General features: G+C 37.8%; 1 protein-coding gene across 5 annotated transcripts in view; it reads right to left on the reverse strand.

Annotated features, from left to right (window-relative positions):
• Positions 1 to 19,432, reverse strand: part of Nt5b (5' nucleotidase B) — a 589,792-nt gene that overhangs the window by 61,482 nt on the left and 508,878 nt on the right. For 4 of the 5 annotated variants that reach the window (XR_016546972.1, XM_090374115.1, XM_090374118.1 and 1 more), the window contains exon 14: positions 6,833 to 7,055. Coding sequence is in view for 4 of the 5 variants with exons in the window: in XM_090374115.1 (XP_090230241.1) it covers positions 6,833 to 7,055 (223 nt within the window). In the remaining variant the exon portion in view is untranslated. The remainder of the gene's footprint in view (positions 1 to 6,832; positions 7,056 to 19,432) is intronic. The other variant, XM_090374117.1, reaches the window with a different exon arrangement.

Raw genomic sequence — 19,432 nt, forward strand, 5'->3', positions numbered from 1 at the left:
ATGGAGGTGGCATTTGCAGGATAAGATCTTCGATTTCCTGAATAGTATATGGACAGTTAGGTGGAAGATAAATTGAGACCAAAATAGGAGTGATACCAATTACTATAGGTGTATCAATGGCTTCTAAGGAGGTTTGCAATGGAATGCTTCTGGAGGGGACTCATGAGTCCAACAGTATGGCTACTCCTCCATAGCACTAGTAGTATCCGATCTATCTTGTCTAAAGATAGTATAATTTTTGACTGAAGGAGAGGCTTGGGAGGTCAAATTGGTTTCCTGTAAACACATGGCAACAGGATTGAAGCAGTGAATTAGTTGATGAATATCATCGATGTTGCTGCGAAAACCTCTGCAATTCCATTAAATGATAAGGTTTTGAATGTGGAAAATGAAAAGGCATCTGCTTTTTATGAGCAAATTTTTTAATGGTCAATTTTTGATTTTTCTTTTCTGGGAAATTTGGGACACCCTGAGTCATTGCTATCATCCATATCATCATCAGCATGTTTCAAGCAGTTTTTCTTGACTGTTAGTATCATCTGTATCCATGCTTGCTAGATATGTTTGCTTCACCTCATGTTTGCTTGCAACATTCCTGCTACTTGACAATGTGGAGGATGGAATTGTGATTGGTGTATTATTGCTTTGATTTACTATGTTCGGTTTAGACGGATGGTGGACCAAGAATACTGATCGAGCCCAGTCTGAGATCAATATTTGGAGAGATGGAAACTTCAGTCGGACATGCCACTGATTCATAACTGTGAATGGTGGAAGCATAAGTGTGTTTTGGCATACTTAAATTAACCTGTTTTCTCACTTCTTGGTAAGAGACTTTATTTTAAATTTTATATTTTTGTATTTTTTTTCCCTAATTTCCAAAGTTCACAACCTTGGGAATAAGCTGGATGCCTGTTCATGCAATTAGGACACTGTGCTGTTGGTGCATTCTGTTTGTGTGTGAGTTTTGCACCCACAGTTTGGACACATTGAATCTCCACAGCATGTTGTCTGAGAATGGCCAAATTTCTGACATTTATAATATCTAAGCGGATATGGTATCCCAAATCCACTTAGAATATGGCCGAACGTGGCAGTTCAAGTAACTTTCTTTGACAGAAGCCCACAGATTTGGTGAACTGAAAGTTAAGATTATGTTTCACATAGGAATTAAGTTTCCGTCTTTTCTGATCATAATTCATTTTTCCTGAGAGATGTTTTGATCTTTTAGTTCCCAGACTATTTCTTCCTTAGAAACATTTAATATATAATCCATTCTGTGATCACGCCCTTGGAAAAACTTTGTTATGTGTGTTATGTGAAGTGACTTGAATGGTAATTGCACTTAAAAAATTTATCTTAATAAATGCTCAGAATGTCTTGAGTGAGAGGCCTCTACTGGTAAATCTCCTGATTGGAAAGTTTAACCGTTTTTGGATAACCTGTGGCATTTTCAAGGCATCTCTGAATGATGAAAGAAAAGAACTTGCTCACAGGTTGAGATAACTAAGAATGCACTATGAGGAATGCTGGCAATTCCCACTTCCTTCTGTCCTTTTTTAAGTCTCTTTGAAAGAGAGAAGTCTGGTCTGTGTCATTGGCATGTTGAGAGCTCTTTGGCTCTAAACGTGGAAATACATCAGTTTCCATTTCTGGTCCTTTTATCCCTGAGGGTTGGATTTTCCTGCAGGTTACCGGCCCACCATGTGGAGGAGCTATATCACCAGTGACAAAGGATGTTGTTGTTATTTGGTTTTTAGGAGCATTAGCAACTAAGGCCATATTGCTCCGGGAATATGCGATGGTCATTTCCTGACCTTTCCGCGTCCTCCGTATTTGGTGGTGACGGGCTCGAACCCCGGTCTAATCAAGAAGCGTGTGCTACGCACTGCTGCTCCTTCCCACCTGGCTACGAAGGCGCCCTCCAGTGACAAAGGAGTTATTGAAGTTATTGAAGTAGAGTGGTATTTGATATGTAGACTATAAAAAGAAAGGTGGATTCCTTTCTGGGTTCTTACATCAGACTTTGCAAGCACAGAACCATTTGAAGTAAACGAAAGAAGAAAATCACACAACAGAATAAATAAAACTATATCACGTTCAAAGAGCACTCTAAAAACTGCAGAGAGAAAAACACTTAGCACTCATGGCCAGGACCACATCAGTGTTATGAATATGATGTATTTGCATAAATAATGCAGCAAGCATCAATCGCCTTCAGGGTAGAGAGCCACTGATTTTATAACCTCATGAGGATTTTGCTGCTTTAAGTATTTTCAAAAAAAGTCTTCTAGTGACAGCATGTATTGTTATAAATCAAGAAAGTTGAAAATGCCTATGTGGCCTAAAGAGCAATTATGTATGTAAAAAAAAAGTAGTTAGTTCTAAGAACAATTATAATATTAAAAGCTAAATTGAGCAACCATGGATGTGTGGTACCAGGTTGTGCTTGCTCTGTTTTAACATATAATGAGGCTGATACAGACAAGTGGCTGTTGATACTAACACTGATATTTCTAAGGGTTGGATTGTCTCTAAGTGTGTTGGACTGGACTTGTTTTATAAGGAAAAATTGGGGTTCTGCAGTGTGGCAGGTCACTGACAAATCATGGGCTGATACAAAATGTGGTCAGGTTTTACTTGCTTGGGGTGATATTAATCTCCCAGCTTAATAGGGAATAGAGATTTTGCCATGTGTGGAAGTGAACAGGATGACATTTCTGTTTCCTGTTATGCGTGCATATCTGCTTCCACTTTCATCACTCCACACTTCAAGCATGACCCTGAAGTCAGGGTGTCCCCTGGACAAAAATTTCTAGTAGATTTATGTGCCTCATTCATCCTTTATTGGTATTGTGAAACCAAACTAGTAAAAATCGACGTTGCTTGTGGCGTGGTAAGAATTTTGTGTCAGATTGGTGGACTTTGCTACTGGATGTTCCTGAAATGGTAATGATTGTGCCTAAACAGCTCCTTGCACTGCACTAGCAAATCTAGAACTCTAATAGTGACTCTGTCAATTATTTGGTGGCTGCTGGTTCAGTGTGCTGCACTGGACAGCATGATTCTTTGTGTTGTAACCTTCCCAATGAGGCTGGCATCATAATTCCTTGTGCTATAATGCAGTGACTCATTATTGTGCAATCCTCCTGTGTCCTCATCTCCTTGAGAGGTGTGTGTGTGTGTGAGAGAGAGAGAGAGAGAGAGAGAGAGAGAGACATACTTTTGTGCCACACTGATTGTCTTCTTGTGCCACGTTGAAGTGCTGCCATCATCATTGTGTTAGCTGCGTAGTCACCTTGAAGCCCAATGTACTGTAATGAATGGCTCCTTGTCCCACATCAGATGCTGTTGCTTTCAAGTGCTACTTACGCTCACTGAATGCTGGCATCTTCAACTTATATAATCAAGTTGGTTCAATTTGTTGTGATGCGCTGATGGTTGGGTACTTTAACTCTAAGACAGAAGACTACTTGGTCATCTAGTGTGGCTTCAAATTCAGGATAGCTTCCTGGTGCAGTACTCAGATATCTAACTTGTAATACATTAGCATTAGTAGAGGCGTTGATGCAAGAAAGCAGCATCAGCAAAAAAAAAAAAAAAAAAAAAAAAAACCTTCCATTTCACTGATCCATTCTTTCGAAATGTTTGTCAAGTTCTGCCTTGAATTTATTTAAGTTATCAACTTCCACAACAACAGATGAAACTTTCTTCCAGCAATTAACTACCTGCTGGCTAAAGGCAAATTTCCACACATCTATTCTACAACTGTCTTTTCTCAGTTTGAATCTATGGCTCCTCGGGTTTGTAATCTGAGCAAGAGGAAGAATCCCATCAGCACTGAGCCTGCTCAATCCATTCAAGGCCTTATACACCTCAATCAGATCACTTCACAGGTGCCTAGTCTCCAGAACCTGCAATTTGCAGAACTTAAGCCTCTCTTCATAAGAGCACCCCTTTGTTCCTCTCACCATCTTATGCCCTTCTCTGTACTCATTCTATCAACTCTAGATCCTTCCTAAAATGAGGCCTCCAAACCTGTACGTAGTACTCAAGGTGTAGCCTGACTATTGCCTTATACAAGGGGATAATCACCTCCTTATCCCTGCTCGCAAAATTCCTGTATATCATTGACAAGACCCCATCGCCTAATCTAGCAGCCTGTCTGCACTGCTCAGAAAACTACATATCTGACTGCACAATTACCCCCAGGTCTCTTTCATTCTCCACTACTTGAGTGTAATACCACCCAGTTGGTACATTTCTCTGGAATCACTGCCACCCATATGCAGTACTTTGTATTTGTCAATGTTAAAATACAGTTGGCACTTCTCAGCCCATCTGCCCAACTTTTCCAGATCCTTTTGCAGCAGCTTACTGTCATTACTGTTATTAACAACCCTGCCAACCTTTGTATTATTTACAAACTTTGACATTAAACTTTATATACTTCATCAATATCATTGATAAATATACAGACAACAGTGGGCCCAAAACTGAACCCTGAGGGACACCACTAATAACATTAGTCCACGTAGAGCAGTGTCCATTTATTACTACTCTCTGCTATCTCCCATTCAACCATCCCTTTATCCATTGCAGCAACTTGCGCTTAATGCCATACTGCTCCAATTTGTACAGTTGTCTTCCATGTGTAACAGTATCAAAAGCTTTCCTGAAATACAAGTACAGTCGAACTTGGTTATAATGAGCATCAAGAGACCAAATTTCCTCGTTATAACATTTACTCACTATATCAAAATCGGATCACTATATCTGCCTCTTATTTTTTTAAATTCTCAATAACTTGATAAAAATACAGATTCAAAAAAAAAAAAAAAAAAAAAAAAAATATTAGAAAGAAAAAAAATACAGTATTCGTATATACCTACATATTATTTGTGCAGTGAGCCACTGAACACTTCTTTGTATAGTGAACTATTGAAGCAATGTTTCTTCAGCATTTGTAACCTCGCAATTTCTCAATTTTTTTTTTTTTTTTTTTTTTAAATCGGTTATGTTCTTTTCCAGTACCAATATGTAAACATGTTTATTCTTCCACAATGTCATTACTGTTGAAGAGGACAAAAACTCTTTACACACTTCAACATTTTTTGCACCACGTTCTAACTCATGAATAATTTCGACTTTTTCGCAAATCGAAGGACACTTTCTTTTGTTAATAGACATTTCCGAAGAAAGGTTCGTTTATAACCGATTTTATTTAAAATGACAGTAAAGTGATCTGCATACAAAGTTCTTTTGTAAAATAATAAGAGGAGTTTATCTCAATATAATACGTAGAACACTTCTCTATGATACTCTCCAGAAATTAAAACGAAAAAAATCGAAAACTTACATTAGAGTAAAAAATAAATAATTAAAAACCAATTTATCACAATTAAAAATTAAAAATAATCTAACGAAAATATTTAAAACAATTCAACGGAGAACGTATTGAGTATTACAGCTCTGATTCATACTATACAAAGTTCTTAGAACTCCCATTGACAAAATTCTTAGAAGTCCCGAAATGCATGCAAAGTTCTTAGATGTCCCGTTGACAAAATTCTTGTAAGTCCTGAAATAAATTTATGGTTCAGTGAATACAAGACAATCTGTAAATAGGGTAATGTGACAAGCAGAATGCCAATGCACTATTGTATAGCCCCCCCATCCCCAAAAGGACAAGGTCATAAAAGCCAAGTTGTCCTTTTCATTTGCACCACGTTCTAACTTGTCTATTTTGTCTATTCCAAGAATTGGGTTTTTTCCACCCCGAGCAATTAAGAATGTTTGCATAATTACCAAAATTTGTATGGTATATCCGTGTAGTATGCTCATTATAACAGTGAGCGATTGCATGAGGATACGTGTAAATTAAAATCATTATGGCTTTTTGCTCATTACAGCCGTGATTTCGTTATTTCCATGCTCGTTATAATCAAGTTCGATTGTATATGATATCAAATTTATTTTTTTGCATCCTGTTCCTTTGTGACCACATTATAGCATCCAATCAAATTGGTCAGACAAGACTTCCCCTTAACAAACCCATGCTGTGTCTGAATTATTATAGACTATGGAACTGTAATATTCATGATCTCAACCCTGGACTACATTACAATCTTGATTCACAACCTCAACTATGGATTATATCATTCACGTGACTTTTTTTTTTTGCTAACCCTGCCATGATGGGGTTCAATTTTTCTATCAGTACTAAAATGCTTAGAATGATGGTAGTAGACGGTCTAACTCTATGGACCAGGGAAAAAATAATGACTGCAGTTACACAACAATTGGAGAATTTGAGCATCCTTATGAAACTCACCATAAATTAAAATTATATCAGTTAACTCTAAATAAAAACTAAACAAATTTGCAGTGTCTCCCACAATATCAGCTGCCATACTGTAAACAAGACAGTCATTATGGAACTTCAAACTGAAGTAACATACATATAACTTAACACTGCTGATACATAATCTGCACACTAAATAACTGACATGATTCACATAGAACAATATTTATGTTAGTGTTGTAATGTATGTTTGGTACTGTTTAAAGTCAAAATTTTACACATCCACATTTTTATGAAATAAATTTCAACAAAATTTTTTTTTTCCATTTTACGTGTTATTTTTTAATTCATGTTTATGAGTTTAATATCTCTAAATACAGACTTTTGAGACATATGTTTATATGAATTATTTTTAGCTGTAGAATATGCTCCTTACATTTGTTATATGTAATTCTGAAACCCTGTATATCAGTCAAATAAATGTTTAATTAGTATAATAATAAATTAACTACCGCAAATAAATCTCACTTATACATTTCTCCTAACTGTACATCCAGTTCCTGTACTCTGTTGAACAGCTGCCATTTGCTAGTCCAGACGTGTAGCTCTCTTTGTAACTCTGGAACTATAAGAAATGTCCTCCAACCTCTGGTCTTTTTTGATTTAAGGATGTCTCCATAAATATGATCTCCAACATAAAGTACATCCTTACCTTTAGCACCAATCAATTCAGTGAACACATCACAGCTACCTAAATAAATAATTTTAATGAAGCAGTGGGGTTAAATTTACATGATATAATCAAAGTTGGTTTCCACACTAAGTACACAACTTACTTTAAACCTATCATTTTGATAAACTGCTTCAGTGATAGATAGGTAGAATCTTGAATAATGCCATCTGTGGTGGACATAGTTTGAAGCTTGTTAATACAGGTTTTTTTTTTTTTTTTGATAAATTTGATTAAAATACATTTAATTGGAAATAAAAGAATATTTTTAGTGACTATAATTACATACATTTGTTTATTTTTGTATTTATCTAAATATTTAGCTGGCTTTTTTTTTCCTTTATTTTTTTTTTTTTTTTTTGGTTTTTTTATGGTGCAAAAACAAATAAATGACTATGGTTATAATGCACCACATCACAATTAAAATTTAAAAGGTTGAAATTTTGGCAACTTGAAAAAGGTTACCTCATCGAAAAGTTATATATCTACTTCAATAAATAAAAATCAGCATAGCAGTAAAAACAAGTTATTTATATTATATGAGTGTATACATGTTAATAGCTTATAAAAAATTAAATTTAACAATGACCATGTGCCAATTGCTGGCACATGAACATTGTCAGATGAAATCTGACTGGGTGCATAAGTCAGATGATTAAAAGCATTAAAACCTGCATTTCTAAAATTGATAAATTTGGTTAAAATATGCTTAATGGATAAAATCGTGTCACATTATGCACAGTGGGTCATCAGCCCTCAGCAGAAAAGAATGTGTCAGATATATAGAGCTGAGAAAGAACTTCTTTATGAACCCTGCAGAGATTAGACTGCCAAGGTTTGATTACAGGCTTAAAATAATATAGTTTGTTTGATGCCTGCCCATGCCACGAGCCTTGCCACTGCGAATATATATTGTTGCAGATCATTTGCCTATAGTCTGTATAGGGGACTGACAGGCCAAGATCATTAGTCAGAGCTGCTGATTTCGCTGCATTATCAGCCAAATCTTTTCCGAAAATGCTGATGTGGTTGGGGATTCAGCAGAAGTGGATATCGAATCCACCTTTACAAAGAGGGCATATCATCTTCTGAACCCGGGACAGGGCTGGATGAGTGGTGTATCTTATCACTGATAGAGTCTGTAGTGCACTCAAAGAACCAGTATATATAAACTGATGGAGTTGTCCAGTTCTTATATGATCCAAGGCTAAATCTATAGCATGCAGCTCTGCAGTGCTAAATATCGCTGCATTCCAGGGGAATCTGCTCAGATACACTATTGTCGGAAAAGACTGCTGCTGTTGTTGTTGTTTTGGTGTTTATTGGCGCATCGACAACGGAGATCATAGTGTGCCAGTTCATTTGTTATACAATGTTCTCTTTATATAAATCTTGTTCGAATGTAAAAGGTTAACTGTTTCTGTGGTATTATACTATTATTTATAGCAGATGGTATATGTTGATTGTTTGTATGAATCTAAAAATATCTGACACGTGTTCTTTGTCACCTATAAGATCTTTAAGGGTGATGTTTTGGTTTCCTTTATATTATGATGAAAAAATTCGGTGTCGATCATTTTCATATGTTGGGCATTCTGTAAGTATAGGTTTAACTGTTTGGATAGTATTGCATACTTGGCATCTTGGGGGTTCTTCTGCATGTAATAGATAACCATTTGTGAAATGTGTATGGCCTATCCACAATCTGGTCAGAACAACTTCTCTCCTTGATTTCCTTATGCTTGTTTTCCAGTGCTCAACTTTTGGTTTTATTTCATATAATTTATTCCATGTTTGTTTTTGCCAGAGTTCCTGCCATTGGGTTAGACAGCGATTTTTAATGATTGGCTTGTAGTCCTTATGTGGAACTGTGAAATATTGTTCTTGAAGGTTAGTGGTTGATTTTGCAATTCTATCTGCTTCTTCATTTCCTTTTATCCCTTTGTGTCCTGGTATCCAGCAGAAAAGTATCTCTTGTTTTTTATTTGTGAAGCCTGTTAGTATCTGTTTAATTAGCCAGAGTACTGGATGGGTTATATTCCTTGTGTTTTGTATGGCTTGGATTACACTTAATGAATCACAGTATATTACTGTTCTCAAGTGGTAGGTGGTTCTGAAATTCTCCAGGGCTATCTGAACTGCTACTAATTCTTCAGGTGTAGACACTGTATTCTTTTGGGAGTTGGCATGACAATGTAATATCTGGGAATACTGCTGCTGCTGCTCCTACACGGTTCTCTGATTTTGATCCGTCTGTATATATTGATATGTGATTGGGATATTGCATTCTATGTGCTGCATGCAGTTGTTGAAAGTTGCTGTCTGATAAAGTATTTTTATTCCAGTTTTGTGTGAGGAGTTCATAATCTCTGGTATGGTTTATCCATGGTGGATCTATATGTCCTTCTTGGTTTGAAACATTATCTATTTTGAGATCATGTGTTATCAGTAGCTCCTGTAGTCTGCTGGTTTGCTCTTTTGCGGTTCCTATATATGTTTTCCCATTTTGGCGAGAATAAAGTTGTCCAAGTCGGATGGTCTCTTATGGGTCTTATCCTGTAAGCATACAGCAGTGACAACTGTTCTCTCCTCAGGAACAGTGGTGATTCATTAGCCTCTGTATAGAGACTGTATATAGGGGATGTGCGGAAAGCTCATGTTGCTATTCGTATTGCACTATGGTGAATCGGATCTAGCCATTTGAGGGCGCTCTTTCTTGCTGATGCATAAACCGGTGCTCCATAATCTATTTTTGACCTTACTAGTGCTTTATACAAGTTGAACAGGGTATAACGGTCTGCCCCCAAGATGTTGTTGTTAAGACTTTAAGAATATTAAGTTGTTTCATACATTTTATTCGTAGTTCTTTTATATGTTCTACAAAGGTCAACTCGTTGTCTAGAATAAGCCCAAGAAATTTTACACTTTGTTTAACTGGTATTGTGTTACCTTGCAATATTAGTTCAGGTTCAGGGTGTAAATTTCGTTTTCTACAGAAATGTACGCAGTCTGTTTTTTCTTTTGATATTCTAAACCCGTTTTTCTGGGCCCAATGACTGACGTTGTTAATTGCACATTGTAGTTGTCTTTCTATTGTTCCCATGTTCTGTGCTTGATATGAAATACTGAAGTCATCTACATATAGTGCATATCACACTATGGGTGGTAGTTGTTTTGTGATGCTATTTATTTTTATGGAGAATAGTATGGCACTCAGGACAGACCCTTGGGGAACTCCTTCTTGTTTATATGATTTTGACATGGTGTTTTGTACTCTAACTTGAAATGTTCTATTTTTCATGAAATTTTGAATGAATAGTGGTAAATGTCCTCTTGAGTCCTGCATCGTGGATATCTTGTAATATACCGTGTCTCCATACTGTGTCATAGGCCTTTTCTATATCAAAAAATACAGTAACCATATGCTTTGAGGTTATATATGCATCTCTTATATCTGCTTCTATTCGTACAAGGTGATCTAATTTGGATCGATTGTGTCTAAACCCACACGGCATATTGGTGAACCAGTTAGTTGTCTCAAAAAACCAGACTAATCTTTTGTTGATGATCTTCTCTAGTACTTTGCTTAAGCAGCTTGTGAGGGTTATCGAACGATAGTTGTTTGGGTCCTTCTGATCTTTATTGGGTTTTTGGAAAGCTAATACTATTGCATGATGCCACACTTCAGGATATTGGTTTTCTAGAAATATGCTGTTGTGCAGTTGAAGGAGGTTTTCTATCTCTTCCTGCTTTAGGTGTTTAAGCATATCATAGTGTATGTTGTCTGGTCCAACTCACTTGGTTTTGTTTGTGATACTGCTTGACATAATTCATGTATTGTAATTGGTTGGTTGTAGGGTTCAATCCTTTTAGTATTAAAATTAATTCTGTTTTTTTTCCCGTTTTCTCCTTATAGGTCAAAAATTCAATAGCGTAGGATTGTTTTGACGATACTTTAGCAAACGTTTCACCTAATATATTAGCTATCTCTGATGGTTCGGTAATGCTTTCTCCATTCCAATGTAATACTAGTGATGATTGATTTTTATACTTCCCATTCATTTTTCCTATTTTATTCCATATTATTTTTGTGTTTGTTGTTCTATTTATAGAGGAAGTAAACTGGATCCAGGAAGTTTTTCTGGCTTGTTTCCGTGTATACCTAGCTAGCGCTCGTGCTTGCTTAAATTTTATCAGATTATCCGTTGTAGGATATCTCCAAAACTTATTCCAAGCTTTGTTTTGTTGTCTTCTTGTTTTCATGCAATCTTCGTCCCACCAGGATTTTGGGTGCAACGGAAAACGAGTTGAGGTTGTGGGTATTGTTTGTTTGGCTGCTTGTATTAAGGTATCTGTGACGTGCTTCAGAGCGTCATCAACCGATGTTTCTTGGATGATTTGTGGATTAAATATTGCTAGTTCTCTAAATTTTTCCCAGTTACCTTTTTCTATTTTCCAGCGGGGTGGTCTGTTTGGATGGCAAGGAGGGTTTCTGGTCAGTATGGTGATTACTGGGTAGTGGTCACTGCTGTATGGGTTTTCTATTACTTGCCACTTTAATTCTGGTAGAAGAGAAGGCGTGCATATAGTTAGATCTACTGCTGAGGTTGTACAACTAGGAAAGTGAAAATACGTATGTTTGCCATTATTGAGTAGAGAAAATTTATGATGGTCTATTATTTTTTTTATTATCTGTCCTCGTCTGTTGATATCAGTGTTTCCCCACAGTTGACTATGCCCATTCAGGTCTCCCATTATACAGAAAGGTGATGGGAGTTGGGAGATTAGTTGGTCTATTTCCTCAAATGGTATATCTGGTCTTTGTGGAAGGTACACTGAACAGATGGTTACCCTAAATTTCAGTGTTATTCTTACCGCTATCGCTTCTATATTGCTGTTTAAAGGAATGTGTTCGGTTGGGATGTGGTTATGGACTAAGATGGCTACTCCTACATGTGTTGACCTTTCTCTTAATCTGTCTTTCCTATACATTCTATAATTTTTTACTGAAAGGGTGTCTTGTTGTCTAAGGTATGTCTCTTGTAGACAAAAGCATATTGGCGTATGTTGTGTTATTAAATACTGGACATCATCGTAATTGGCACATAGTCCTCTACAGTTCCACTGGATGAACTGATCCATTATTTGGTTTTTCTAGAGCTTCCAGGTTGCTTCCGAAATGGAGCATTCTTATGCCTTGTCTTATCTTTTTTAGCATAGTTTGGCCGGTCCATGTCCATATCTTCTTCTGCGAAAATTTCTAATACTGGTTCTTCAGTCGTGTTTATTTTTCCTATTTCCATCTGTTCGGTTTCTTTGGTGTTTATAAGTTTAGGTCGGTTTTCGTTGTGATGCTGATTTGTGGATATCTGTTCTGTGTGAAGAGAAATTGAGGTATTCACTGTTTTCTCCTGTTTCTATGCCTTCAATGCAGTAGATGATTCTTTTGGCATCATGGAAATTTTGGTTTGAACTTCTACTGATTTATATTGGATTACTGCTTGTGCATATGTTGGCTTGTTTGTAGGCCGTGGCTGTATTATTCTCCTTGCTTCTTGGTATGTTGTTTGTGTTCTGTTTTGTATTTCTGAATTAGTTCCTCTTGTTTCCATTTTTCACACGTTTTTGAGTAGGCTGGGTGTTTCCCCTTTACAGTTTGTACATTTCAAGATGTTGGCAGAGTAAACTGTAGTCTCGTGTTCTTTAGAATCACATTTTGCACAGGTTGCTGAGTTTCTGCATGCCATTTGTGAATGTCCAAATTTCTGACATTTGTAACAACGTAGTGGATTTGGTATGTATTGTCGTACTTGGCAGTTCAGATATCCTGCTTTGATTGTTGTTGGAGGTTTTGGAGTATTAAATGTTATGATAAGGGTTCTTGTTGGAATTATATTTCCATCCCTTTGGATATTAATTCTCTTCACTCCTGTAACTCTTTGGCTTCTTAATTCTTCTGTGAGCTCTTCCTCTGACACATTTAAGAGGTCCCACTCTGAGATCACCCCTCTGGAAGAATTCAGTGTTGTGTGGTGTTATAACTACTGGCATTCTTCCAAAAATTGTTGTTGAAAGTAACTTCTGGGAATGTTTGGGATTTTCTGTTTCCACTAGTATGTCTCCAGATCTCAGCCGTTGAACTGATTTGGGAGATCCTACTAGACCCTCTAATGTTTTCTGAATAACAAACGGAGACATACGTCCTAATGTCTGATCTCCTGTCGCATGTATGACAATGAATGTTGGTATTTTTGGTGGGTCCATATCTGTCTTCTGTCTCTTTGATTTTGTGTTTTCTGTTTCACTACTTGGTAGAGCTTTCTCTTGAAGCCCTATAGTACTAGTAGTTATTTTACTACTCATGTTTGCTCTTTTGGCCCTGGGAGTGTTACTTTCCTCTCCCAGGTTACCAGCCCTGCCATGTGGAGGCAAGAGCAGTGCCTCTTAGTGACCAAGCGGCTTTGTAAGTTAGATTAGTAAAAGTGAGAATAAGAGAAAAAATAAGAAAGGTGAGTTTCCTTTCTGTGTCTTCACTTACTGATTGTAAGATAAAGAGCTGTTTCACAAAAACTAAAGGGAATTTAACGATGAAAATTAAAGAAACTTGTATATTTTTTAGAACACTATATATCGCTGGGAATCACTTAGTCACTAATAAATCGCTTGGCACCTGGGGCAGAAAAGACTGCTGCATATCCAACACAATTTTGACTTAGAGCCATCTGTGTACACAGGCAAGAAGTCAGAATGTTTGGCTCAGTGTTGTAATTAGAGCTGAAGGTAGACAGTAGGCAGTGCATCTGACCATCAAGTTTTTAAAAGAGAAGTCACATGCTGGAGTTAGAGGGTGCAAAGGCGGAAGGAGCTCTCGGTTAATAGCACAACCTTGTCTACCGTAAGGTTCAGCTCTCTGAGAAGCTCTTGGACATATATACCGAATGGACGGTTTGCAGTCTGATGCATGTTATAAAGATTTTCTCACCATGGCTGAAAAATGGATGTCCACATGGGGTGGTTTGGCAGGATGTTCAGCTTAAAAGCATACTGTAGAGACAACTGTTTGATATGATTGAGAAATGTCAGCTTTCTGTCAAATATGAGTCCCAAGAATTTAATTCTCACTACTATTGGAATGGTGCTTTGTTCAAGTCTTAATTCAGGTTTGGGGTGAAGGTTATGCTGTGGCAAAAATGGATGCAAACGGTCTTCTCCGATGAGGACCTGAAATCATTGGCCATTGCCCAGGAGCTAAGATAATCAACGGCTTGTTGCAGTTGCATCTCTATAACTCTCATGTTGCATGACTGGGAAAAAATGCTGAAATCATTAACATACAGTGCACTTTTTATGGTTGGAGGAAGTTATTCAGTAATAGAGTTAACTTTAATGCAAAAAGTGTAACACATTATTATTATTAGCTATATAGTACAAGGAAGCCTGAGGCTTATGCTGCACCAGCCAAAAATAAATTTCCCCAGTTACCCTAAGAGAGAGAGAGAGAGAGAGAGAGAGAGAGAGAGAGAGACAAAAGTAAAAGGGAATCACCGTGAAAGAGAAGAATGATGATATCCAGCTCAGGACCCTGGGTGAGCCAAACCCATACTCACCAGATGTGAGCCCCTGGGTTTAAAACAGACCCATGCTGTACTACCTTAAAACTCCCTCCTCTTGGCAAAATGACTAAGGTGGATCCTACTTACTTGAACTTGGTGGATCCTACTTGAACTTGGAAAAAACGAGAAGATAAAAAGCTTTTAATACAAACAGGAAGGTGGCCTCTAAGGCATTGGTCTTAGAGGACACCTAAATATTTTTTAAAATACCAAATCTCCAAGTTGTGTCATACACTTTTTCCATATCAAAGAAGATTGACACCAGGTGCTCTCTTTTAAGGAAAGCATCTTGAATAGATGTTTCCATTCTAATTAAGTGGTGCAAAGTAGACATTCTTTTGGAAGCCACACTGAGTTCGGGAGAGAAGGTCATTTGATTCTAAGTGCCATTAAAGATGAGCACTGACCATTCTCTCCAATAATTTACGCAAACAGCAAGTTAAAGAGATAGGGTGGTAGTTTGTTGGATGTTTAGGGGTTCTTGCCTGACTTAGCAAAAGCCTGCAAAATAAGATCAACTAAGAATAATTGTCTTGTGCCAGGTATCTGGAAACTACTCCTCAAGGAAGATTCTGTTGTATAAGAGCAGTGGTCCGTGGATTTTGATGAAAGGTGTCTTATATCATGTCATAATGGATGTTATATGGTCCAACAGTGGTAGCTTTTCTGAGGGCAAGTGCTGTTTTTAGCTCTTAGAGGGTAAAAGGCCCATTATAGGTAGAAACTCTGATGTATAATTAAGGGACTGTTTTTCAGTTTTGTATTTAAGGATCAGAAAACCCAGGGTAGTAAGATGAGGTTGCTGAAATGTTAGCAAATGTTCCCCCAAAGCTATTGCAGTAGTCTGAAATAGTACATCCATTATATTCCAAGACCGATGAGGGGTATGCCATGTACTTTCCTTGAATTTTCTGCACTTTTTCCCAGACAACCTTAGAGCTGGTCATCTGGTTAATAGAATATGTAAAATGGATCTAGGATTCTTTTTGCTCTGAGGGTGGATATAATGTGCTTTAGCACATGCATGTTTAAAAGCTATGAGATTGGCTGTGGTGGGATATCAGTGGAATATCTCCCATGCTTTGTTTTGGGCCTTTTTTACAGCTGTGCATTCTGAATTCAACCATGGTTTGGGAAATGGTGGAAACCAGGTGGATATTTTTGGAACTGTAACTACAGCTGCATGGACAATACTTTCTGTGGTGTACATGATTGCATGCATCATTGATAGGCTCCTGACTGACTGACTGTAGTGATGTCAAAATTTTCCAGATGTTGAAAGGCATTCCAGTCAGTCTGATAAATCTTCCACCACAGTAACCTAAAATGAAGACATGGTCTCCCACTATGTAAACAGGTTATCACGGGGAAGTGATCACTTCCATACAGGTTTTCCTTCACCTCCCAGGCAAGAGAAGGCAGGAGAGAAGGGAAGCAGATAGAAAAATCAATGGCAGAAAAAGTTTGTTTGTTTGTTATTTTGTTTTTAGGAGCATTAGCAACTAAGGCCATATTGCTCCAGGGATATGCGGTGGTCATTCTCTGACCTTTCCACATCCTCCGTATTTGGTGGGCACGGGCTCAAACCCCAGTCTAATCGAGAAGCGTGTGCTACGCACTGCTGCTCCTGCCCACCGAGGCGCTGCCGAAAAAGTACAGATAGACATTTGAAAAAAGGTATTCGTTCCCACATTTAGAAGGGAGAGACTGTTGTCAGTGAGCATATGCTCTATGACTCGTCCTCTTCCACTGATATTGGCGGTACCCCACAAGGTGCTATGTCCATTAAAATCCCGAGAAGCAAGAAATGGGGAGCCAACTGCAAAATAAGATCATCAAGGTCTTTCTGGGGTATGTAAGTCTCAGGTGGCAATTAAATGGAGCAGACTGCTAATAAAAACCCCACTGTATGGCAAATTGCAACAGCCTCTATGTTGGTCATAAGTTGCAAATGCTGAAATGGGGACTGGTTGCCTACGAGGATTGTGACTCCTCCAACAATTCTATCCTTACGAATAATCGTGATGTTATGCATGGTGGGCCATCATTTACTTTTAGATAAGTCTTCTGTAAGCAATATCAGGCTGGTTCATGCTTTTGCAGGAGTGCCTTGATGTCTTCTGCATTTCACCAGAATCCACGACAATTACACTAAGGGAATTTAGTCATTACTTGTTCGTGGCGGATCTGTCGGTTGGCTTCCGAAGTGCTGAGAGCTTAAATTTTTCCATCCTGGATTTATCTTATTTGGGGAAGTATGGACACTGTCCTGTGTCCATTTCTTCTTCCACAGAGAGCTCCATGACAGTTTCATTTGGATTTCCTGTCCTTTTACATTACCACTTGATTTTTCTACTGCTGTGGCACAAGGAGGTACTAATAATGGAGTGGTAACTGACTGAGTCTTCTGTGCTGGTGTTTGAACTCAGTAAATAGCAGGCGATAAGTGCAAATGACTCTTTTGGTGGTACAGTCATTTTGGTTTGCGTACCTATAGAACATTTCTTTGTAACCTTTTTCAGCACATATAGCCTTATTCCTCATTGCTACAGGTTTAATTACTTTTCTGGCCTCCTGATATGAGAAGTTAAACTCTGCTTTAAGTCTTTGTATTTTTAATTATTTATATATATATTTTTTTTCTTCATTCCACCTCTGGCATGCTTGAGAGTATGCAAGGCCTTGGCAATTAATGCATGTAGGTTTTGTAGATTTACATGATTTCACTTTGTGGTCCTTAGAACGTGCTCCCGGCGAGTGCAAGCAAGAGCATGTAAGCTTAAGCTTATTGTTTTTTTAAAAATAAAAAAAATTGCGGGGAACATTCGGCTTACCTAGGGGAGGTCAGGTCTAAATTCAGGGAATCATGGATAAAAATGGGATAAATAAGGACTGGTTTAGTAGCGTTAAGTTAGTTATAGTGGTAGGAGTTATAGAGGGAGGAGTTGTAGAGGTGTTTAGTTATAGAGGGAGGAGTTGTAGAGGTAGTAGTGATAGAGGGAGGAGTTGTAGAGAAAGGAGTTGTTCCGTAAGGGAAGGAGTTCCATGAGAGTAATAGTTGGGAAACAGCGAGAATATTGTCGGATTACAGACGAGAGGATTTGCCGGTGTAAGGGCATGACTCGTTCAGAGTTAACAAGTTTGGAAGCAGCGAGTAAGTTAGTAATCGAGAAAAGTCGTGTTTGGGAATTGTAATTAGTTACAGTTACGCAACTAGTAGTTTCAAGTGTTAATAAAGTTAAAATAAGTGGGCAGTTAATAAGTATATGCCACTTCAGAATGAGTTTGATAGAGGAGAGTTTAATCTGATGTGGAAACCGTAAAAGAAAGTGCTAGAAGATAAAGGAACTGGTCCAAAAGGTCGGCGAAGTGAAAATAATTGTAAGTACTGTTTCGTATTATTATTTCTAGTCAAGAGAATAATCCAAAAAGGGGAAGAAAGGCATTCTGAAATCCTAACTGTGATATTTTGAACTAGCCTAAGGAATAACTGGATAAACAAATTGGATATTGTAAAGGAACTTTTGTTTCAATTTAGTAACAAGATATGCTGAATGAACTTATTGTTTTGGTTTATCCCAGTGAGGAATGTTTGTAATACGAAGAGTTTTGTTGATCAATTTTGTAAACCTTTAAGTCAATTTCTATAATTAAACATGTTAAACTTCTTTAAGTGTGTTTGTAAATTGCTCACTCAATTCCTAGCTAAAAATGCAATTAAACCTGAAATCTTGTAGAAGCAGTCAGAGGCCCAAGGATAACTTGATAGTTTCCATAAATAAAATTAAAGTAGGGTTTAGCTTAGTAGCCAAGGGTATATGGTTAATAATAAAAACCAAAGAATTTATGCCTACAATTGGCGAGGCAAAGTATAAAACAATACCCTTACAATTGACGAGCCAATGCAATAAGAACTAATAAGGTAAAAGGTAACGCCTACAAGCACCACAGTAAGTCATTTGTGAATATCCATATTTCTAGCAATTGAAGCACCATAAATGAGTTTGGAATATATGGATATATCGTGCAGTTCAGATCACCAATTTTAATCTCGTTAGATGATGTACGTGTATTAAAATTAGGGATGAAATTTCTAGTCATGACTAGATTCCCATCCCTACGTACAAACATTCACTTTGCAGCTATAAGTCCTTGCAATTTTAGTTCTGAACAGATCTCCTCCTCTTCAGACACTACAAGAAGATTCTATTCAGTGATCCTACCTCTGGATGAGTTCAGTGTCTTATGGGGTGTTACCGTAATTGACATTCCCCCAATAAGTTTTGATCTAAGGAGCTGTTCAGAGAGTTAGTCACACTTGATTTTGACGAGGATATCCCCAGAACACGGCCGTTTTACCGATTTAAGTGAGCCTGCCAACCTTTCCAAATCCTTCTGGATAAAGAAGGGCAACATTTTCTCATTCTACTGGAGAAAAACCTACAGGTTTTTCTCCAGTAGAATGGATTATAAGGTATCTTGGGGTAGGACCTGATATTGTTTCAGTTCTGGGCCTCTTTGCTGAAATGGTGTTTGTTTCTTTTTCATCATTTTCTGATAGGGGCCATGTTGGGATTCATATTGGTATTTTATTTTGGTTCAGCACCCAGGCTCCCCACCCACCACAGAGCCCAAAGGAATGCCCACTACCCAGCAAGCAATAAATGTGCTCGGGAGTGGGATGCCAGGGCTACCCAGACACTATACCTGCACCGTCACCAGCCTGAATTCTGTCCCTCGGACCATGAAGGTAGGAGCGTGGCATTGATCATGGCCAAGTCATCC

The sequence above is a fragment of the Mastigoproctus giganteus genome, chromosome 5 (genome assembly GCF_048544385.1).
Source record: "Mastigoproctus giganteus isolate SK-2022 chromosome 5, ASM4854438v1, whole genome shotgun sequence".
In the NCBI taxonomy this organism is placed as follows: domain Eukaryota; kingdom Metazoa; phylum Arthropoda; class Arachnida; order Uropygi; family Thelyphonidae; genus Mastigoproctus; species Mastigoproctus giganteus.